General features: G+C 42.5%; 1 protein-coding gene across 2 annotated transcripts in view; it reads right to left on the bottom strand.

The window, feature by feature from the left end:
• PCYT1B (phosphate cytidylyltransferase 1B, choline) overlaps window positions 1-24778 on the bottom strand; it is a 148154-nt gene that overhangs the window by 100431 nt on the left and 22945 nt on the right. The window contains exon 1 of one of the 2 annotated variants that reach the window (XM_019956276.2): window positions 22048-22271. The exons of the other annotated variant lie outside the window; for it this stretch is intronic. Coding sequence (XP_019811835.2) covers window positions 22048-22164 — 117 coding nt within the window. The 5' untranslated portion in view covers window positions 22165-22271. Of the gene's footprint in view, window positions 1-22047; window positions 22272-24778 lie in introns of those variants that run through there. 2 annotated transcript variants of the gene reach the window in all.

The raw sequence follows: 24778 nt of genomic DNA, 5'->3' as shown, positions 1-24778 counted from the left end.
TGTGAGAGTTGGACTGTGAAGAAAGCTGAGTGCTGAAGAATTGATGCGTTTGAACTGTGGTGTTGGAGAAGACTCTTGAGAGTCCCTTGGACTGCAAGGAGATACAACCAGTCCATTCTGAAGGAGATCAGCCCTGGGATTTCTTTGGAAGGAATGATGCTAAAGCTGAAACTCCAGTACTTTGGCCACCTCATGTGAACAGTTGACTCATTGGAAAAGACCCTGATGCTGGGAGGGACTGGGGGCAGGAGGAGAAGGGGACGACAGAGGATGAGATGGCTGGATGGCATCATCGACTCGATGGACGTAAGTCTGAGTGAACTCCGGGAGTTGGTGATGGACAGGGAGGCCTGGCGTGCTGCAGTTCATGGGGTTGCAAAGAGTCGGACACAGCTGAGTGACTGAACTGAACTGACTGAACTCCAGAAAGAATGAAAAGCAAAAATACCACCCAGTTGTGGATATGACTGGTGATAAAACTAAAGTCGGATGCTGTCAAGAGCAATATTGCATAGGAACCTGGAATGTTAGGTCCATGAATCAAGGCAAATTGGAAGTGGTCAAATAGGAGATGGCAAGAGTGAATGTTGACATTTTAGGAATCAGTGAACTAGAATGGACTGGAATGGGTGAATTTAACTCAGATGACCATTATATCTACTAGTGTGGGCAAGAATCCCTTAGAAGAAATGGAATAGCCATCATAGTCAACAAGAGTCCGAAATGCAGTACTTGGATGCAATCTCAGAAACGACAGAATGATCTCTGTTCATTTCCAAAGCAAACCATTCAATATCACAGTAATCCAACTTTATGCCCTGACCAGTAATTCTGAAGAAGCTATAGTTGAATGGTCTATGAAGACCTACAAGACCTTCTAGAACTAACACCCCAAAAAGGTGTCCTTTTCATTATAGGGGACTGGAATGCAAAAGTAGGAAGTCAAGAAACACCTGGAGTAACAGGCAAATTTGGCCTTGGACTACAGAATGAAGCAGGGCAAAGGCTAACAGAGGTTTGCCAAGAGAACGCACTGGTCATAGCAAACACCCTCTTCCAACAACACAAGAGAAGACTCTACACATGGACATCACCAGATGGTCAACACCAAAATCAGATTGATTATATTCTTTGCAGCCAAAGATGGAGAAGCTATATACAGTCAGCAAAAACAAGACCGGGAGCTGACTGGCTCAGAGCATGAACTCCTTATTGCCAAATTCAGACTTAAATTGAAGAAAGTAGGGAAAACCACCAGACCATTCAGGTATGATCTAAATCAAATCCCTTATGATTATACAGTGGAAGTGAGAAATAGATTTAAGGGACTAGATCTGACAGATAGAGTGCCTGAAGAACTATGAACAGAGGTTTGTGACACTGTACAGGAGACAGGGATCAAGACCATCCCCAAGAAAAAGAAATGAAAAAAGCAAAATGGTTGTCTGAGGAGGCCTTACAAATAGCTGTGAAAAGAAGAGAAGTGAAAAGCAAAGGAGAAAGGAAAGAGATACCCATTTGAATGCAGAATTCCAAAGAAGAGCAAGAAGAGATAAATCCTTTCTCAGTGATCAGTGCAAAGAAATAGAGGAAAACAACAGAATGGGAAAGACTAGAGATCTCTTCAAGAATATTAGAGATACGAAGGGAACATTTCATGCAAAGATGCCCACAATAAAGGACAGAGATGGTATGGACCTAACAGAAGCAGAAGATATTAAGAAGAGGTGGAAAGAATACACAGAAGAACTATACAAAAAAGATCTTCATGACTCAGATAACCACGATGGTGTGATCACTCACCTAGAACCAGACATCCTAGAATGTGAAGTCAAGTGGGCCTTAGGAACCATCACTACAAACAAAGCTAGTAGAAGGGATGGAATTCCAGTTGAGCTATTTCAAATCCTAAAAGATGATGCTGTGAAAGTGCTGCACTCAATATGCCAGCAAATTTGGAAAACTCAGCAGTGGCCACAAGACTAGAAAAGGTCAGTTTTCATTCCACTCCCAAAGAAAGGCAATGCCAAAGAATGCTCAAACTACTGCACAGTTGCACTCATCTCACACGCCAGCAAACTAAAGCTAGGCTTCAATAGTACCTGAATCGAGAACTTGCAGATGTTCAAGAAAAGGTAGCGGAACCAGAGATCAAATTGCCAACATGCATTGGATCATGGGAAAAGCAAGAAAATTCCAGAAAAATATCTACTTCTGTTTTATTGACTATGCCAAAGCCTTTGACCGTGTGTATCACAACAAACTGTGGAAAATTCTTAAAGAGATGGGAATACCAGACCACCTTACCTGCCTCCTGAGAAATCTGTATGCAGGTCAAGAAGCAACAGTTAGAACCAGACATGGAACAATAGACTACTTGTAAAAGGAGTACGTCAAGGCTGTGTATATTGTCACCCTGCTTATTTAACTTATAATGCAGAGTACATCACATGAAATGCTGGGCTGGTTGAAGCACAAGCTGGAATCAAGATTGCTGGGAGAAATATCAATAACCTCAGATATGCAGATGATACCACCCTTATGGCAGAAAGCAAAGAAGAACTAAAGAGCCTCTTGAAGAAAGTGAAAGAGGAGAGTGAAAAAGCTGGCTTAAAACTCAACATTCAAAAAACAAAGATCATGGCATCCAGTCCCATCACTTCATGGCAAATAGATGGGGAAATAATGGAAACGGTGAGAGACTTTATTTTGGGGGGCTCCAAAATCACTGCAGATGGTGACTGCAGCCATGAAACTAAAAGACCTTGCTCCTTGGAAGAAAAGTTATGAAAAACCTAGACAGAATATTAAAAAGCAGAGCCATTATTTTGCCAACAAAGGTCCATCTAGTCAAAGCTATGGTTTTTCCAGTAGTCATGTATGGATGTGAGAGTTGGATGGTCCAACTGCTCAGAAAGCTGAGCACTGAAGAATTGATGCTTTTGAACTGTGGTGTTGGAAAAGACTCTTGAGAGTCCCTTGGACTGCAAGGAGATCCAACCAGTAAATCCTAAAGGAAATCAGTCCTGAATATTCATTGGAGGGACTGATGCTGAAGCTGAAACTCCAATAATTTGGCCACCTGATGTGAAGAACTGACTCATTAGGAAAGACCCTGATGCTGGAAAAGTTTGAAAGCAGGAGCAAAAGGGGACGACAGAGGATGAGATGATTGGATGGCATCATTGACTCGATGGACATGAGCCTGAGCAAGCTCCGGGAGTTGGTGATGGACAGGGAAGCCTGGAGTGCTGCATTCCCCAGGGGTCGCAAAGAGGCAGACACAAGTGAGCAAGTGAACTGAACTAAACTGATTTTATCAACAGACTATTTTGTGTGTGTGTTTAATTTTTTTCTTATAAACTTTGTATATTGAATATAGCCTATATTGTATTGGAAAATAGCCGATTAACAATGTTGTGATAGTTTCAGGTGGACGCACAGAGACTCAGCCATATTTATACATGTATCCATTCTCCTCCAAACTACCGTCCCATCCAGGCTGCCTCATAACATTGAGCCGAGTTCCCTGTGCTGTACTGTAGGTCTTTGTTGGTTACTCATTTTAATTATAGCAGTGTGTACATGACCATCCCAAATTCCCTGTTTTTTCCCCTCCAGCAACCATAAGTTCATTTTTTAAGTATGTGAGAAATAGACTTTATTTTTTAAAGTGGTTTTAGTTTCAGAGCAAAATGAGTAGAAGGTATGGATGTTTCTCATACAACTCTCACTTATTTTAATAGCTATAAAACATTCCACTAAATATCAATTCTCTGTTGTAGAATATTAAATTGCTTATATTTTACTAATACAAATAACATTCTACACATAATTTTGAACTTCTGATTATTTCCTTAGGATAATGCCTAGGAGTTGAATTACTTAGATCAGGGGTATGAACATTTTAAAGATGAGTATTTGAAGAACATTTAAACATATATTGGCCAATTACCTTCTACAAAAGCTGCATCATTCATACATTACAGCGTATAAAGGCACCTATCTTGCTGCCACCTCACTGGCATCGAGTATTATCTTTGTCAATTTTATAGATCAAAAATGGCATCATGCTGTTTCAATTTGAATTATTTTGATTACAAAAAAGAGTGAATGCTTTTCAAATGTTTATTAGTCATTTATATTTTCTTCTGAGAATAATCTGTCCTTTACTCATTTTTCTATTACTGAGGATAAGTATTTTGAAGTTAGTTAAAAGCAAAACAATAGTACAGTCTAAAAATTATCTTAAATGTCTTTTTAAAAGTGTATTTTCCAACTTTAGAGTATCCTCACAAGAATTCCATTTTTTAAACCAACGTGGCAATACCCACATCTAGATCAGGCTAGTAATTATAGTCCTTCCAGCAATCAGGGATGAGAATTTTTTTTTATGCCCTAGGGATACAGCCACCCTTAAAACACTGACCATCCATATGCCATAACACCCACATGGCTACCTTCCAAACCCCACAGTGGTGGGTTTCAAATAGCTGGAAAACTCTTAATACTAAAAATAATACTGCATTGCATTGATTCTAAAATGTATATTTCCCCCCACATTTGAGCATGTCTGATACAACTTTCCAAGACTGAACCAGGAAGAATTAGAAAATATAAATAGACCAATCACAAGTAATGAAATTGAAACCGTAACTAAGAAATCTTCCAACAAACAAAAGTCCAGGACCAGAGGGCTTCACAGGTGAATTCTATCAAACATTTAGAGAAGAGCTAACACCTATCCTTCTCAAACTCCTCCAAAAATTTGCAATGGGAGCAACACTCCCACATGTGTTCTATGAGGCCACCATCATCCTAATAACAAAACCAGACAGATTTCACAAAAAAATAAAATAAAAAGAGAATTACAGACCAATATCACTGATGAGCATAAATGCAAAACTCCCCAACAAAAGAATACTAGCAAACAGAATCCAACAACACATTGTAGGATTATATACAATGATAAAGTGAGATTTATCCCAGGAATGCAAGGATTCTTCAATATATACAAAATCAATATGGTATACCATATTAACAAATTAAAGAATAAAAACCATATGATCACTCAATAGATGCAGAAAACACATTAGACAAAATTCAACACTCACTTCTGATTTAAAAAAAAAAAAACACTCTATTAAGTGGGGATACAGGGAACATACCTCAATATAATAAAAGTCATATACAACAAACCCACAGCAAACATCATTCTCAATAGTGAAAAACTGAAAGCATTTCCCCTAAGATCAGGAACAAGACAAGGATGTCCACTCTCACCACTCTTATTCAACATAGTTTTAGAAGTCCTAGCCACAGCAATTAGAGAAGAAAATGAAATAAAAGGAACACAAATTGGAAAAGTAAAACTGTCTGCAAATGACATGATACTATACATAGAAAACCCTAAAGATGCTACCAGGAAACTATGAGAGCTAATCAATGAATTTGGTAAAGTTGCAGGATATAAAATTAATACACAGAAATCTCTTGCACCTTTATACACCAACAATGAAAGATCAGAAAGAGAAATTAAGGAAACAATCCCATTTACCATTGCAACAAAAAGAATAAAATACCTAGGAATAAACCTACCTAAAGATGCAAAAGACCTGTACTCAGAAAACTATTAAAACACTGATGAAAGAAATCAAAGATGACACAAACAGATACACATGTCTGAGATTAGGAGGGGTCTGAAAATAAATGTCTTAAAATCTGTATTGGCAGTTTTCTTACATTCAAACACCTCTGAAATGGAAGCGTGTCTTACAATTAAAGACATTTAGAATCAAGAAATGCATAGATAGTATTAACAATAGAAAATAATCATCATTACTTAGAGATAAAAATTCCATACCTCAAATCTATTTTTTCCTGGACAATTGAGCTTAAGGAGTTTACAGTGAGTATCAATAATAATCTCGTATCTTACTCATCTCTATCTACTTCCCCAAAGGCTGCGAGGTAACTTTTATTTAAAAAAAAAAAGTTTAAAATAATAGTGGAATAGGGGTGGAAACAGGGGTTTTGAAAAAAGGCCCAGGGTGAAATGAGCACACAGGAATGTCCATCACAGTCCTTTACATTTCAGAGAGCAGGGGCCACAAAAATGGCTTTAAGCTCCCAGCAGTCAAAGCAAAGAGGAACACAAAGTTAATACTGTTTTTAAGCAAAACCGAAAATAGATACTGGGGAGAAGTACAGCATTCCCTGATGCCAAATTTTTATAGATATTCCTCCCTTGGTGCCTTTATAAGGGGCATATTGGGTGATGCCATAGCAACAGCAACATACCAAATGACAGTCCCACAATAAAGACAATTCTGTCTTTTATGTTTGTCTATGTGGCACCCTCCCTGCAAGGCAGAGTCCCTGAATCAAAAAGCATTTCTACCAGGAGCCAAACATGTAGTCTGAGAATGCAGTTCTCTCACTCACTTGGATGGATCCAAGGGCAAAGATTTAAAACACAGAGACCACGGTTGTCTAACGTGGGATATGCAGGACAATCTGCTAGAGAGCAGCACTTGTGCCTGGAAAAGGAAGGATTACTGACATCTAACAGTAAACTCCACATTTACCCTGGTGTCCTGTTTCTGTCTACAAGGTATTCCAAAGGAAGAATACAAGCCGTTACAATAGAGAAGAGGGGCCTGGGTCCCCTGGTATTTCCATGTACTTTAAGGTTACTGCAGTAAAATACAGTTCACCTGGGCCTACATGAGTGAATTTGTGGGTTATATTTTCTAGTTTTAACTAAACTAAAGCTCACAAGATCAGCAGGGGGCTTAAAACATTTCCTACAATGAAACAGTAAAGCAAAGATACTACTCTCGCATCTTGCATGTGTGCTCAGTGGTTGCTGTCCAGTCACTGCATCCTGTCTGACTCTTTGCGACCCCATGGACTGTGGCACAGCAGGCTCCTCTGTCCATGGGATTTCCCAGGCAAGAATACTGGAGTGGGCTGCATTTCCTCCTCCAGGGGATCGTCCCAACCCAGGGATCAAACCTGAGTCTCTTGTGTCATCTGCATTGGCAGGCAGATTCTTTACCACTGGCATCACCTGGGAAGCCCCAAAGATACTATAAACACAGACTAACACCAAAAAAAATGACCAAGCTGACCCTTCTACTCCTTTTAAAGATTTCTTTGATTGCACCACACAACATGTGGGATCTTAATTCTTTGACCAGGAATCAAACCCGTGCCCCCTGCACTGGAAGCACAAAACCTTAACCACTGGATGGCCAGGAAAGTCCCTAACTCTTCTAGTCCTTGTATAAGTTCTCTAGCAGCCACATTATCAGGTGTAAACACTGGTGGCTTCATTAGATTTGACAAGACAGCAGAATCAAAAATGATCGCAAAGAAGACTATTTGAAATATGTGCTATTAGCATTAAACTTCATCTGGAGCATATGATGTACATTAAGATGTTAGCTCATGATGGTATGAAGCTATTGTAATTACCATGATACTTAAAAATGAAGCATCCAAAACATGAAGACAAACCTCTGATTTTTTTCAGCAATATTTCAAGATGTGATACTCAATCCTGTGCTTCACAAGATACTATTTCACGTACAATGAATGTTTGGAAGCCTTTTTCGAGTTGCTACAATTCAATAGAGAAAAACCAAAAGTCTCATATCATTGCAAAAACACCTGCTCTTCAATCACAGTAAAACTGGCTGCTCTAATGTGTAGGAAAAAATCGATGTCAAACTAAAATGCATTCTTTTGTCAGCAAATATATCTGGAAGACATATAGAAAACACTGCTGAAGACTGAAAGAAACAAGCATTAGAACAAATTATGCAGTGTGGGAGGTTTGCTATACAGTTGGATGGAAGTACAGATATTTCTAACATGTCTCAGCTTGAGGTATTTGCTAGATTCTATTTCAATAATAAAACACTTGTTTCTGAGCCACTAAAGATGTTCCAATGAAGAAAGGTTTTCCAAAGAAGACTGCTTCTGCAAAGGGGATGACGTCTCTAATATATATATATATATATATAGGAAAAACTGTAAGTATAGCTGCCAATGAGGTGACTGCTTTGCTCACAGATCTTGGTCTCCCACCTTTTTGAGAAATATGTTTCTGTCTTCTTTCCATGGCCCTTCCTCTACAGACTTTTTAAATGTTGTTTCTCATGGTAACATCCTGGAAGATTGTAAAGTAGATTGATTTAACCAGATCTCATATAGAGAGAGATAAGCAGATATAGAGAGGATTTGAACTGCTTTAATTACAGCTTTTCATTTTTCTTCCCTTTAAAAACCTGATAGGATGGCTCGGGGTACTTATTTTCTGCAATTTGTAGGATTATCCTGAGGCACCCTTGCTAGCTAGCAAATTCCATCCACTTCCTTCTGAGTCTAGAAACTGTAAGGCTAAGTCATTGTTAGAAAATGTATCCAGATTAGGCACCATGGATTTTAATTCACAGATTACCTGGCTAGGGCTGGACTGGTCCTAGAAATAAGGCAAGTTTACTTCAAGGGCTTACCTACATTCTCTTTGGGGCTGGGTATACTGCAGAGAAGGCAATGGCACCCCACTTCAGTACTCTTGCCTAGAAAATCCCATGGACGGAGGGGCCTGGTAGGCTGCAGTTCACGGGGTCGCGAAGAGTCGGACACGACTGAGTGACTTCACTTTCACTTTTCCCTTTCATGTATTGGAGAAGGAAATGGCAACCCACTCCAGTGTTCTTGCCTGGAGAGTCCCAGGGATGGGGGAGCCTGGTGGGCTGCCGTCTATGGGGTTGCACAGAGTCAGACACGACTGAAGCGACTTAGCAGCAGCAGCAGCAGCATACTGACTCTTGGAAGGACCAAGCACACTGAAGCCCTGTTAGCAGCCAAGAGCTGTAACTGTCAATAGATTCTGATACCATTCCCTAGAGTGTTGCCTAATAGATCACCAGAATTATTTAGAAATGGGAAATCTGTGGTAGCCTAAGGGTAAAGATAGTCTGATCACCATAATAGGGCATACTCTACCCCTATTATGATGATCAGATTATCTTTATACTTAGATTTAAAGAATAATATACATACAGAAATATGCACATATCCTAAGGGTACAGCTTAGTGAACTTTCACAAGCTGAACACACATAGCACCCAGATCAAATAACCATCCACTGCCAGCCTCCATCCTGTGCTCCTTCCACTATCTCGACTTCTATTAATAACATCAGAGATTAGCTTGCCTACTTTTAAAATATTTAATAGAAATGGAATTGGGTAGTGTATAGTCTTTCATGTCTGAGCTTCTTTCATTCAATATTGAGTTTGTGAGATTCATCCCTGTTTTTGCAGGTGGTTGTAGATTCTTTATCCTCATTGCTAGGTAGCATTACATTGTATGAATATGCTACAATTTATTTATTCTACTTCTGCTGGGCATTTGGGGAGTTTCCACTTTGGGGTTATTATGAATAATGCTGCTAAGAACATCATAATACTAGTCATTGGTGGCCATATGTACAAATTTTCTAAGAGTAGAAGTGCTGGGTCAAATGCATTTATTTTGAATTTCTAAATTTACTATAGAGAGCTTAGACATCTGATCTGTCTCTACTCTTAGTCCCAAAAGCAGAAAAATGTGACATGACAGAGCTAAATGTGGCTCTTCTCAAAGTGCATCCAAACACATCTTGTTTCTGAATCACCTGGGAGCTGGAGCAGGTGGTTCTCTACTCACTTTCATGGGAGAACAGTGTGTAGTGACAACAGGGGGCTTTAGAAGTCAAGACAAACCAAATTTGAAATCTCAGTTTTATCAGTTGGTGTTTGATCTTTGGGGAATTACTTAATGGTTGGTTTCCTTATTTTTAACGTGGTGAGCAGTCATTCTTATTTCACAGGTCTGTAGCCCGGTTAAACAAGAGAATCCATATGAAGCACCTGCCACAGCGCCTAACACAGTGAGCACCATAAACAGTTACTCCACTCCCCACGTGCTGGAGGAAAAGGAGTGAGACCTCTAGCCTTGAAACCACCATAGAACAATGACCTTATAACTAAACAATCTGGAGGTGCAATAGAATTTAGTATTATGTGACTATGCCTACAAACTCAGGCCACTAGAGATGAAGCACAGAAGCCTGTGAGTACCAGGGGCAAGCTTTCAATACCATTTGGTCGGCAATGGGCTGTACACCTCATTCATGATGTTTCTATTAACCTATTACTATTATTGTTGTTGCTATTTTTCTTAAGTGCCAGTTTAAATAGCCTTCAGCATCCTTTCACATTGGCATCAGGTTCAATGTGCATGAATTGCTGAGTGGAACACAAAAACCACCAAGTCAAAGACTATGGTAGGAGGGAGGAGATGACATGGAAATCAGTCGTGCTCCGTGGGCTGGCCCCGTGTGGCCCCACGCAGTATTACACAGGCACACACTACCAGGGCTTGCTGCTTTATTTCCTAATCACTGTGTTTTCAAGTGTGCCTTCAAGATTGTTGAGTGCTAAACTGTCTCTTTTTCCCTGAGCAGGGTTAGCTTCCCCAGCCTCCCATACAACCCGGTTCACGCTGGGATAAAGAGAAAGGTAGGAATGTTAAGACAATAATGCTATGGTCTGAGACCAGCAACGCATAATCAGATTCTCACAAGGTAAAGGCTATTACCTGGGAGATCATTGGAAGAGAATAGGCCTAGCTTACAATGACTTAGTTTGTTCCTATATCACATCCTGCCTCCAGTGATGAGATAGAGTAAGTCTTCCTAGTTTCACGAAGGGGGCACTGAGAAGCTTACTGTGGTCACCAGCGAAAGATACAGGAGTCATCACAGGACTATGGCCTGACCCACTGTTGGACTTGAACCCCAAACACGGTTCTTAGATGGGCAGCAGCAGTTGAAGAAGGCCCCTAGAGTTCAGTGCCATACTGTTGGCCTCGAAGAAAACCCAGTATTTTGAACTTCAGTATTATGAAATAGAGAAATTAGAAGGCTATTGTTCACATTAAAAAGAGATTCAACACAGGTTTCTTTGAAAATGACTAGAACATTTAACACACGATTCAGAATGCATCCCATCTTGCTGAAGAATAAAGCAGAAGACAACAAAAGTGGTTTGTACGACATTAATACAAAGTTTCAAAGTATTTTGTGAACATTTGTTATGCATACTTTTGCCAGTGTGTCTTGCCATAAGGTCATTCAACTTGTTTTTACTGTAAATGGATAAAACCAATGGGAGGTGAAGAGTGGGGTAGCCCTGATTGTTGATATGAGCATTGGGTCAAACAGCACACTGAGGTGAACCAAAGATCAGCTATCCAACTCATAGTGGATGATAGAATTGAGGTCCAGAGAGAAGTGATTTGCTTAAGCTCACACAATAATTAATTCAATGGCAGAGCGGATGTTAGAATCAGACTGTGGATTGCAGTAAGCAGAAACTAAGCTGCAGCCTCCTTATCCTGCCAGCATCCAGCCCTTTTGCTGTGGGCTAGTCTGGTACCCATGAGGCTACAGATACGGCTCTGTCTTGATTTGGGGGGTTGGTCTGGAGCCCCAGAGGTCAAGAAACAGAAGGGTTTCCGCTCATTGATACCACATCTCATCAGGCTTCACTCAGCCTTCCCACCTTCCCCCACTGCCCCAGCCACAGCCTGGAGGCCTATGGAGAGGAAACGTTTTGGGGTTGGACAGACTTTCCAGGCTATCCCATAGTTACACTTCTGCACCTACCAGAACCAAGTCACTATGACTTTGCTTCCACCTTCATGGAGAAAACAGAGGCTATCAAAGAAAGGAGGCTTTCAACTTTAAATTCCTTTTCCCCTTATAACTTATTCTTAACCAAATACATCCTTACTAGCTTCTTCATCACCACAGTGGGAGAGATGTCTCTTTACCGGAAGAATCAGAAGCCAATTCTTCCACTTGTGCACTGGATCCCAGCCTCTTCAGTCTAATATTCCCTTCATCAGTGTTCCCCATCACTTTCACTTTCTCCCACTGGCTGTTTCTCACTTATATATAAGTGCAATTATTAACAATTTAAAAGAATGAACTGACCAGAAGCTTTTGCATCTTGGATGGAGAGAAGTATGGAAGGAACAAGAGAAGAGAAAAGCTAGCCTCTCTCAATCTTAAACCCTGATTTATTCACCGTTGGGTCCTATACATTCTATAAGTTTCTCCTCTTGGTCAAGCTTCTACTTCCCTAAATGCTCTTCAACCTATCTGGCCCCTGATTTCAACACGTCACTGAAACATCACCACTGATCTCTTCTTCCTATATCCAAAGGAGACTTTCCCTTATTATCTCATGTGATCTCTCTCTGTTGCATTGGGTTCTATTGGATATTACTTTCACAGAACTTATCCTGCCCTTGGCACCCTTGATCTCCCAGATATTTGAAAGATCTGTCCTATTTTCGTGATCTTTCTTCTACTGGTTCTTTAAATGGTGTCCCTCAGCGTTCCATCCTGGGAAGATTCTGGGATAGAGTAGAGTAATTTAACCAGATTTCATGTAGAGACAGGCAGATATAAGGAGCTTTCTAATAGCTTTAATTATAGCTCTTCTATTTTACTCCTTTCAAGAACCTCAGAGCATGGCTCAGGGTCAGTTGCTTTTCAGAACTACTCTGTAGTAGATTATACGGAGTCACTCTTGCTAGTTAACCATTTTCATCCACTTCTTTTAGCAGTCCAGAAACTGTCCGATTCATTGTCACTCCCATCAATTTCATGACCTCAATTTCACTTTCATCTCCTTCAAACTGAGGTCTCCCAGATCAACATCTTCAGCTCAGAACTCTGAGTTCCAAGACCAAACATTCACTAGACACCTTCAAATGGAAGTTCCCATGGTATCCCCAACATAACTCTCACAACCTGCTATTCCTGGGTGCTCACATGACACCCACTCACTGCAGCCAGAAAACTGAGTAGTTTTGACACTGCCTCACCTTCAAACTCAGTTACAGATCCTAGGGCATTTATCTCTTTGTTGTTACTTAGTCACTCAGTCCTGTCCGACTCTTCTGCAACCCCATGACTGTAGCCTACCAGGCTCCTCGGGCCACAGGATTTCCCAGGCAAGAATACTGGCTGCAATGGGTTGCCATTCCCTTCTCCAGGAAATCTTCCTGACTCAGGGACCGAACCCATATCTCCTGCATTGGCAGGCAGATTCTTTACCACTGAGCCACCAGGAAAACCCATTTACCTCAAGGTCTCCCATATGCATCCAGTACTCTCCTTTCCCACTGCTGCTGCTACTGCTGCTGCTAAGTCGCGTGAGTCGTGTCCGACTCTGTGCGACCCCAAAGATGGCAGCCCACCAGGCTCTCCCGTCCCTGGGATTCTCCAGGCAAGAACGCTGGAGTGGGTTGCCATTTCCTTCTCCAATGCATGAAAGTGAAAAGTGAAAGTGAAGTCGCTCAGTCGTGTCCAACTCTTAGTGACCCCATGGACTGTAGCCTACCAGGCTCCTCCGTCCGTAGGATTTCCCAGGCAAGAGTACTGGAGTGGGGTGCCATTGCCTTCTCCGCCTTTCCCACTACCCCACCTCTAACTTCAAACTTATTAACTCTCATGTAGATTGCTGCAATAGTCTAACAAAAAGGTGATTTTTTTCTGTTATGTGCTATGTGACATGAAATCTATTTGTCATTGTGGCTTCTCAGAGATCATCCTCCACAGGCCTAGGCAGGTATCCAAGTTCCCTCTAAAGCAATATGTGGCAAGTAAGCACTTGAAATTGGCTAGTCTGAACTGAAACGTGTTGTAAGTGTAATAGATACACAAGATTTCAGACTTGGTATGAAGAATATAAAGGGAGTTCCCTGGTGGTCCAGGGTTGGGATTCCATGCTTCCACTGCTGGGGGCCCAGGTTCGATCCCTGGTTGGGGAACTAGGATCCCACAAGCTGTGCAGTGCAGATATTATAATACCCCATTAATTATCTTTATAATGATTATATTTGAAATGGTAATATTGGACTTCCCTGGTGGCACAGTGGATAAACAATCTGCCTGGCAATGCAGGGGACACAGGTTCAATCCCTGGTCCAGGAACTAAAATCACATAAAGTGAAAGTGAAAGTCCCTCAGTTGTGTCTGACTTTTTGCGACTCCATGGACTATACAGTCCATGTAATTCTCTAGGCCAGAACACTAGAGTGGGTAGCCTTTCCCTTTTCCAGGGGATCTTCCCAACCCAGGGACTGAATCCAGGTCTCTCACATTGCAGGCAGATTCTTTACCAGCTGAGCCACAAGGGAAGCCCCAAATCCCACAAACCGAGGGACTACTAAGCTGTGAGCCACAACTATGAGCCCATGCTCTGCAACAAGAGAAGTGACCACAATGAGAAGCTTGTGCATCGCAATGAAGAGTAGCCCCCGGTCACTGCAACTAGAGAAAGTCCACACGTAGCAACAAAGACCCAGCACAGCCAAAACTAAAAATAAAAACTCTTCTCACCAAAAAAAAGAGGGATAGTAATATTTTATGTACCGATTAAATTCAATATTCTATTGAAATTAATTTCACCTTTAAAAAAAACTTTTTAAATTGTGGCTACTAGAAAAATTTAAATTACATTGTATCGCCACTAGGCAGTGATACTCTAGCAGCTGGAGTATGCTACTCACAGTGAGGGCTGAAGATCCCCTAAAAAAAGACCAACCTTTCCATGTCCACAAACATCTTGGGACCATCAAGTGGCACCTTTTCTTCAAATGCAGGGACTTGTCTTAACTTGGGTATCAGGTTAATGGAGTACTCCCTGCTGGGAAGTACTTCTGCTCAATGGATGAAATACAGCTTAAAGTCTGTAGAAAGCCCAATATATTAAAACCAAACTTACAAAAAAAGCTCTCTTAAGGGATTTCAGTGTCCTGGCATGCTTCCATCCACCAAACTACTGCCTCCTGTTAAATGAAAATGATCTTCCAGGCTGTGGATTACTTGTTTCATTTCTCTCTATAGCACCTGGTGCATTGTTGTGGGTGGAAATTTCTAAGCAGCTGGCTTACTGTGAATCATGTTGGTCAGGGACTAAGGTTTCTCTTGGTTACCTTCTAAAGTCTTGCGTCAGTGAATCCTTTAAATCCCCCTCACTGCCTCATGCCATTTCCATTTCTATATGTTCAAACATCAAAATAAAACAAATATTTGATTTATATTAATTTCTTCCAAAAGGAGTTTTGTTGTTGTTCAGTCACTAAGTCACGTCTGACTCTGCGACCCCATTGACTGCAGCACGCCAGGCTTCCCTGTCCTTCACTATCTCCCAGAGTTTGCTCAAACTCACGTCCATTGAATCAGTGATGCCATCCAACCATCTCAAGAAAAGGAGTTTAGCATTAGGCAAATGGCAGGGTAGTGAAAGAATAAATGTAAAAGAATAGGAGAAACGAATTCATTGACCCCATGTTCAATATGCCTGACTATTATCAACCTGTAAGAAATGGATGTTGTATTTGAACCGAGACCAGCAGGAAGATGTCTAATAATAGCCTTGGGCAGAATTCCAGCCGACCACAGTAAATGCCCAAGGAAGCTCATGTTCGTTTATTTTCACTGACCTAGCACAGTAAGTATCTCACTTTTAAAATGTATGCTGGCTGAGTAGCTAAAGACATGGTGGGGCTCATAAAGGGATCCGAGGATGTCTCTGGAAATCTGGTCATCTTTTCAAGCACTAGCTGGGGAGCGCCCTACATCCCAGCTGACATAATGCACCTTCTGCAAGACAGCAGTCTCTTGGCACTGCTCCACTGTGAAGTGAAGCCCAAAATGAACTCCTGCCAATGTGGCATATAGAACCAGCCCTTTTTTATTTCCAAGGCCTTCTCAGTTAATCTGTGGAACATCCATGTTCATGGAACTGATTTTGCAGGCTAGAATTACAACTTCTCTGTAACAGCAGAATGCACTTCTAGAAGAACTTGACCAAGGTCGTTAACCAAAAGGAGACAGCTTTCAGGATGACTGGGTCTAGTTGAAAAGAACTGACCAAAATCATGCAGGTAGTGGTAAATCTGGGCTTCCCTGGTGGCTCAGCCGGTAAAGAATCTGCGTGCAATGCAGGACACCTGGGTCGGGAACATTCCTGGAGAAGGGAATGGCAGCCCACTCCCGTATTCTTGCTTAGGAAATCCCATGGACAGAGACTATAGCCCATGGGATCACAAAGAGTCAGACAAGACACGACTGAGCGACTAACACTTCACTTTCCCTGGGCCCAGAGGATTTGCCAAGAGGCATCGACTGAGGGTTGGGGACCTAGGAGGACACAGTCCCTACACAGGAGGAGTCCCATCCCTCAGGGGTTGGGTCTCCAAAGAAGGCTGTTACACCCTATCCACGGCCACTCAGTTCCGCTTTTCGGCAGTCCACTTTGTAAGTCACATGGTATCAAGTTTAAGAAAGAAAATAGCAAAGAGTGAAAAATAAGTCAAGGACCAAGAATAAAGACTATAACAATAGAAAGAATTCTCAGAAACATCTCAAACCCGAGCCACCACAGTAAAAAAAATAAGGGTAGAAATAAGATTACATTCTTAAGGTGTGGGATAGGGTGGGAGGTGGGTGGGAGGTTCAAGAGTGAGGGGGCATATGTATATCTCTATGGCTGACTCATGTTGATGTATAGCAGAAACCAAGACAACAATTGTAAAGCAATTATTCTCCAAATAAAAATAAATAAAAGATTACATTCCTAAGACATAAGCTGTATCATAAAACCTAGGTAATTTTCTATCTCTTTTCTAATTTCCTTATCAGTGTTATTTAATTCTGTTTATTCATCTTTCCTAGAATTTCTTCCAATGGAAAGAAAGGCAGGTGGAAAATCTACAGTTATACCTTCCAGAAACAGTTAGAATTGGACATGGAACAACAGACTGGTTCCAAATAGGAAAAGGAGTACGTCAAGGCTGTATATTGTCACCCTGCTTATTTAACTTATATGCAGAGTACATCATGAGAAATGCTGGGCTGGAAGAAGCACAAGCTGGAATCAAGATTGCCGGGAGAAATATCAATAACCTCAGATATGCAGCTGACACCACCCTTATGGCAGAAAGTGAAGAGGAACTAAAAAGCCTCTTGATGAAAGTGAAAGAGGAGAGTGAAAAAGTTGGCTTAAAACTCAACATTCAGAAAACGAAGATCATGGCATCTGGTCCCATCACTTCATGGGAAATAGATGGGGAAACAGTGGAAACAGAGTCAGACTTTATTTTTCTGGGCTCCAAAATCACTGCAGATGGTGATTGCAGCCATGAAATTAAAAGACGCTTACTCCTTGGAAGAAAAGTTATGACCAACCTAGATAGCATATTCAAAAGCAGAGACATTACTTTGCCAACAAAGGTCCGTCTAGTCAAGGCTATGGTTTTTCCAGTGGTCATGTATGGATGTGAGAGTTGGACTGTGAAGAAAGCTGAGTGCTGAAGAATTGATGCTTTTGAATTGTGGTGTTGGAGAAGACTCTTGAGAGTCCCTTGGACTGCAAGGAGGTCCAACCAGTCCATCCTAAAGGAGATCAGTCCTGGGATTTCTTTGGAAGGACTCGTGCTAAAGCTGAAACTCCAATACTTTGGCCATCTCATGCGAAGAGATGATTCATCTGAAAAGACCCTGATGCTGGAAAAGATTGAAGGCAGGAGGAGAAGGGGACGACAGAGGATGAGATGGCTGGATGGCATCACCGACTCGATGGACATGAGTTTGAGTGAACTCTGGGAGTTGGTGATGGACAGGGAGACCTGGCATGCTGTGATTCATTGGGTCGCAAAGAATTGGACGCGACTGAGCGACTGAACTGAACTGAACCTTCCAGAAAAGTTCTCCCTTGAACATGATTCCATTGTATCTTCAATATCCTTATCAATTTGCTACTTACAAGGGTCGAAAGTTTAGATTGCTTTAAAGTCCTGTCTATCTATGTATGCCAACTTTCCACTCCCTTTCCTTAAAGGGCTATGCCAGGCTCTGTATTAGACACCAGAGATATAGTGAGGACAAAACAGGTTTCTACTCAACAATCCCCTGGCAAACATACTCGCTGTCAAGGAGTTACCCACTGTCTCCCTTCTGTCCCTACTGCACCTGGGAACACACCCCTTTGCCAGCTGTGTCCTTATCAATCTGTATGTAACCAATCTGTGTGTGCCGGTCTCTTCCACAATCTAGATCTCTAGATTTCACAGTACCTCTAGTATCTCTAGATTCCAGAGTACCACAGGGCTCAGAGCTCAGCATGTAGTAGGTACTCAATCACTGTGGGCAGCATTAACCCACATCATAATAAACAAACTTCACTATAAAGATTATATACCCAAACACAGGATTTCCCTGGTGGTCCTGCTGCTGCTAAGTCACTTCAGTCATGTCCGACTCTGTGCGACCCCATAGACGGTAGCCCATCAGGCTCCCCCGTCCCTGGGATTCTCCAGGCAAGAACACTGGAGTGGGTTGCCATTTCCTTCTCCAATGCATCAAAGTGAAAAGTGAAAGTGAAGTCGCTCAGTTGTGTCCGACTCCTCACAACCCCATGGACTGCAGCCTACCAGGCTCCTCTGCCCATGGGATTTTACAGGCAAGAGTACTGGAGTGGGGTGCCATTGCCTTCTCCTCCCTGGTGGTCCAGTGGTTAAGAATTCGCCTTGCAATGGGGGGGACTCAGGTTTGATCCCTGGTTGGGAAACTAAGATACCACATCCATGGAGTCACCAAGGACTTAGGGACTAAACAACAACAAAATCCTGTGGAGCAACTAAGCCCCTGTACCACAACTACTGAGCCTGCACACTCCAGAACCCATGTGCTGCAACTCGAGAGTCTGTGTACTGTAATGAAATATCCTGCACGCCACAGTAAGACCCAATGCAGCCAAATAAATAATTTTTTAAATAATAATAATAATATATAGATAAATACATGTAGACAGAGATGCTTGTACATACCTTCTCAAGTGCCAGGCTCAATCACACACACAGTTCATTACAAAAAGGCCATTTTACACAACTGCTGAGATTTAAATAAAGTTTGTATTTATAGATGGTGACATTAAGTCACATTCTGGGACCTGCAATAAACCTTTATGGCCCTTTATTTACCCAGAAATGTCCTTTTCTGTATCTCTAGGTAAAGTTAGAGTGAGTTTGGGGAACCAGTGTGTGCCTCAGCTAATACAATCACAACCACTCTGATAAATGCTACTCTCTTTTTGAAATAATGTTTTGTTATTGAGTCCTATTTCCTCTAAACTTTATGAATTCAAGTGCGTAACATGTCGGGGAAGGAGCCTGTCCTCTGAAGGGTTATCTTTCACATCTTCCATGCACTTTCCAAAGCTAGTCAAGCAACTCAACAGTCAGACTCTGAGGAACCCACAATTGATTTGGGAAGACATGTTTGGGTACTGGGAGAAACACAGAATTTATATACTTTGAAATATGATGATATTAGCAAAGCTAAAGATCAATAGAAACCAGTAAAAAACATAAAAATGCTAATTTAATATTTTCACTTGCCACTCTCTTCAAACTTTGTTATTAAGTAGGTAATATGTGCCTTTGCTATTAAATGTAAACCTAAATCTAGAATATACCCCTACAATGCAAATTTTGCTGATAAAAGGTGCTTCCAAAACTTAATGCTGCTGCTGCTGCTGCTAAGCCGCTTCAGTCGTGTCCGACTCTGTGCGACCCCATGGACTGCAGCCTATCAGGCTTCTCTGTCCATGGGGTTCTCCAGGCAAGAACACTGGAGTGGGTTGCCATTTCCTTCTCCAGTGCACGAAAGTGGAAAGTGAAAGTGAAGTCGCTCAGTCATGTCTGACTCTTAGCGACCCCATGGACTGCAGGCTACCAGGCTCCTCCGTCCATGGGATTTTCCAGGCAACAGTACCGGAGTGGGGTGCCATTGCCTTCTCCCTCCAAAACTTAATAATGGTTTACAAATTGGTAAATAGCCCCTATTTAGGCAGAGCCAATTTTTTATAGACCACAATAATGATGGACAACAGGGAAAATCTTTTATCAAAGCAATCACTTTCACAGTTCAACTTCTGTACATCCTTCACATGCACGTGCACACACACACAGACACACATACAAGCCAGAAGTGCCAAAAAAATGGGAGAAGAATGTACCTCACTTAGGGTGTGTCGGAGGAGAACTTCCACTTTGCAGGTAGAGTTCTGGGTTCAGATCCCAGCTCTACAGCCCTTCAAAGCAGTGTGACTTTGGGGAAGTTGCTTACTCTCTCTGAACCTCAGTTTCTTCATTTCTAAAATGGTGGGGAGGTGGAGGCGTAACACTGCCAGCTTTGCATGGATCTTGTGAGTTAACCTCCCAGATGAGCTGTCACAAGGGAAAGTGGAAAGTACTTGAACTTCCTTCCTTTGATTTCCTCTGTCCACTCTCTCAGGCAGAAGCAACCAAGGAGCAGAACAGCTAAAAGGCAGAAAAGGAAGGAAAAGAAGTGGGCACTGACACAAACCGGAACTGGATGCCCCCTCTTTCTCTCCTGCCCTTTACCTGTCAGGAAGGTGTGTGATTAGAATTTGAACATCGAGTATAATGTTTAAAAATATATATTCTGGGTGATCTTGTAACAAGTATTTAAGGGTCAGTTTGTTGTTCTTGTCATTTTGCACACACCTTAACCAAGACTTGTCTAGTGGTTCAAAGGAATCCCTTGGTAACAAACTTATTGGGATGGTTTGTATCCCATGAGAACACAGGTACCACATCATGTATACTGTTCAGCAAGTGGCTTAAGTGCTGGAGAGCAGTTAGTAGTAAAGGGTCCTAAGAAAATAGATCTTAAAAAAAAATAGAAACATAGTGAACAAAAGCCCACTATGCTCTAAGGTGACTTGTTTTCATGTTTTAGAAACTTGTCCTATCTCCCTCTGAACTCTTAGTAACCATTAACAAGTAAGTTACAGGATAGACTAGCCTTGGAATCTCATTTGGGAATCTCCTCATTTTGGGAGTTCACAGAAAATACTACATCACAAACTCCTTTTTGTTAAAAACAAAAAAACAAAAACTCTTCCCAGGGTCAAACTCCACAACCAATCAAAATATTGCACTTTTAACACAGGGATGGGGGGGCTATCGCTAGAGAGAGGATAGCTCTAACTAGTCTGTCCCTTGGATCTGAGGGTTCTAAGAAAGGTCTCGCCAAGTTCACCAAGACTTCAGGCCACCCCAAAACCCACTATCCATTTGGTGCTTTTGATTGCTGGAGGATACACGCTGAGGCGGTTGAGAACCAGCCACTTTTCACGTTTACTTAAGGAATCATGAGCAGTGGCAGAGAAGATGATGGAATTTGGGATACCATTCACTGAGATGCAAGGAAGCCTCTGAGTGCTGTTTCCACACTTTGATTATGAAAGGCATGCAGCCCCTTTCCAAGTAAATGTAGCTGTCCTCGGTTCCCACTACCCGAAGAGAAACCCTCAGCAGCATGCTCCGGAAATGTTTACAATTCATTTAAGATGCACATTATTTCTGAACACAATACTGAGGGACCCTTTCACTCATGTATTTTGAAATTTTCAAACGAACGGGTAAGTTTGGCTTCCATGTCGTTCTCATTTTTCCAAAATTGACATTAGGCACCGAAATTAGTTGAGGACAGAATCATTCCTTAGCTAGAATTTAGAACTTAACAACGGACACTTCCCAAGCTTTGTGGAGAGGATACCATTTTAAAATTGTACCGTAGGAGCTTTATCTTTAGACGAGACTACACCTAAAAGAAAAGCCCATCCCCTCCTCCCAAGACACAAAAACAGCATAGCCCAAGCGCCCCGCTTCATACCCAGCCAATACAATAATGCTTTGTAAGCTGAGAGCAGCGCCCGGTATAGAAGCTAAGTATAAACAGCTGAGAAGGATTAGGCGGTAGCTCCATTCTCATTTACATGAAAATCCTCCAAGCATTGCTTTCCTCACTGGCTGCATGCGCAGAAGGAACTCTTTTGTGCCATAGCCACGCATACATTTGCATCCTTTGTCTTTACTTACCAGTCGAGGCTGTGGGCATGTGTGCTCTATTTCCTCCATGGTTTCTGAGGGAGGCTCATTGGAAAGGGATTTTGGGATACCTGTTTCTGACTCAGCATCAGTGGTAAGTACTGGCATGGCCAGTGAATGCTCCCTCCAGCTCTACACCCTCTGAGAGTCTCCTCCCAGGCAGCGAATGTTTTCTTTGTCACGTATTTTTCTCTTCCCCACCCATCCCCCTTCTTCATCCCTTCTGTCTTTTCCAGGGGGAAGTAAAGAGGTTACCCCCTAATCCCCCGCCCCTTTCCTCCTCCGAGAAACCAAAAGGCAAGGCCTCAGTTTATCACTATAACAACCAGACTGCACTGGAGCGGCGGGTGCGGGATACAGTACCTTATTTGCATGGAGCGCGCTGGTTGGCTACTGTCATCATAGTACCACTCCGCCGGGGAGCGGCCGGGCCCCATTGGCTGGCCGGCCGTGCCCACAGGGCCCGAACTTGCTGCTTTTGTTTCTTCTGTTTAATTCAGTTGCAAAGGTCTAGGACCATTCTGGGCCGGGGACCTCGGCTGCACAACCCAGATAAGGAAAAAACCGCGTCCTGAGATGCCCAGCACGCCTCGAGACAGAACATAGCAGATCTCCACTGAAAAAGGACCAAGTCCCTGACAGGAGTGTTTGATGTGCTGTAGTCAGAATTTTGCCAAATAGGAGTCACCCTGAAGACAAAGCCACTTTTGAGTCCAAACTCCTTGTGCCCACAATTGCCAGCTGGCCTCGGAGGACATATCAGGGCATTATTGTGAGCACCTGAGTTTTCACCCCCTTGACTGCACTGGCAGATCCCCTGAGGCACTGTAGCCCTGGCATTTACCCCTGGGGCTGCTCTGGGAGGAACTTTGAAGGAGGTAGATTGTCTTTGACAACCTGCCTCCCACTTCTGACTGCCCTCCACAATTGCTTCCTCCCTCAGCCACTCTCTCTCCCTCAACCTCCCCAGCTATTCTGACTTTCCTCAAGGAGGTATTGCTGTTGTCTGCCCTTCGATACACTCGTCCTTGCACCTTTCCTTTGCTCCCATTCCCTAGGCACCCTGCTCTCAGCCAAATGCTCATGGCAATCACAGAAACATCCCAGATGGGGGTGGTAAAGATGGTGTGCCTTAAAGTCTAAATCGTCCAGGAATAACCACCACTTTAGGAAGACTTTCTGGAGATACACACCCGAAGCAAAGAACTTAATAAAAGTCATGATATTGGAATTTGCTTGTGGTCCAATGGTTAGGACTCCTTGCTCTCACTGCCAAGGGCCGGGGTTGGATCCCTGGTCTGGGTGATAAAAATCCCACAAGCCCATAGGGTAAGGGGGAAAAAACCTTGGTAATTGCTAGCATTTATTAAGCACAAGCACACTGCTAGGTACTTTACCTAGATCTTGTTTAATCTTCATAACAACCCAAAGAGGTCGATCTTATTATTATCCCCATTTTACTGGTGACAAAACTGAAATTTAGAGTAACTGTTCAGGGCCTCAAACTCACAAGCAGGAAAACTGGGATTGGAAGGATGCAGGGGTGGGAAGGTGGAAGGACGCAGCAGGTGTACTGGTAGGAAAAATATCTAGGTAGAAATCCTTGGGCTCCTAAATCTTTCATTTTAATCTATAGTAGTATGGCAACCCACTCCAGTGTTCTTGCCTGGAGAATCCCAATGACGGGGGAGGCTGGTGGGCTGCCGTCTATGGGGTCGCACAGAGTCAGACACGACTGAAGCAACTTAGCAGCAGCAGCAGTGGTTTTCATCTAAGTATGGTCAAGGACCAGCAGCACCAACTTCAGCATCACCTGAGAATTTGTTGGAAGTGTAAATTATTGGTCCCTCAAGACCTGGTTCAGTAGGTCTGGCTGGGACCAAAATTTGCATTTCTAACAAGATCGTAGGTGATGCTGATGCTGCAGGTTCATGGGCCATACCTAGAGAACCAGTAGTCCAAAGGATGGGATAAGAATACCTGCCCTGCCTCCTTCATAGAATTGGGGAGAGCAAATAAGATATCACGTGAAAGCACTTTGTGAATTAGAATGTTCTATAGTAATGTAACGCGGCATTATTATTATGTTTTTAATCACTCTTCAAATTAGCAAAGAGAGCTAGCCTTACAAGAAAAACAAAATGGATTCTGCAGGAGATATTTATAGTTTGGTAGTTATAGATCCTGCAAATCAGAGTGACATCACTTGGCATTGCTAGACTTAAGAGAACTTCAGTGATGCAGGAATTCTGGTGATACTTGGGTCATTTGAAAAAGGGCATTCCTACCTTATCTGCCCGCTTCAGTTCAGTTTAGTTCAGTCGCTCAATCGTGTCCGACTCTTTGTGACCCCATGAATCACAGCACGCCAGGCCTCCTGTCCATCACCAACTCCCGGAGCTCACTCAAACTCATGTCCATCGAGTCGGTGATGCCATCCAGCCATCTCATCCTCTGTCGTCCCCTTCTCCTCCTGCCCCCAATCCCTCCCAGCATCAGGGTCTTTTCCGATGAGTCCACTCTTCGCATGAGGTGGCCAAAGTATTGGAGTTTCAGCTTTAGCATCAGTCCTTCCAAAGAACACCCAGGACTGATCTCCTTTAGGATGGATTGGTTGGATCTCCTAGCAGCACAAAATACCTCAAGCTGCAAGTTTGGCTCTACCAACCCCTTTTACTTGAAAGGGCCAACCCCTGCAATACATTTAGGAGTCTCTTTCCCA

The sequence above is a fragment of the Bos indicus genome, chromosome X (genome assembly GCF_029378745.1).
Source record: "Bos indicus isolate NIAB-ARS_2022 breed Sahiwal x Tharparkar chromosome X, NIAB-ARS_B.indTharparkar_mat_pri_1.0, whole genome shotgun sequence".
In the NCBI taxonomy this organism is placed as follows: Eukaryota; Metazoa; Chordata; class Mammalia; order Artiodactyla; family Bovidae; genus Bos; species Bos indicus.
The sequence above is the reverse complement of the archived record's forward strand: the minus strand, read 5'-3'. Positions and strand labels throughout refer to the sequence as shown.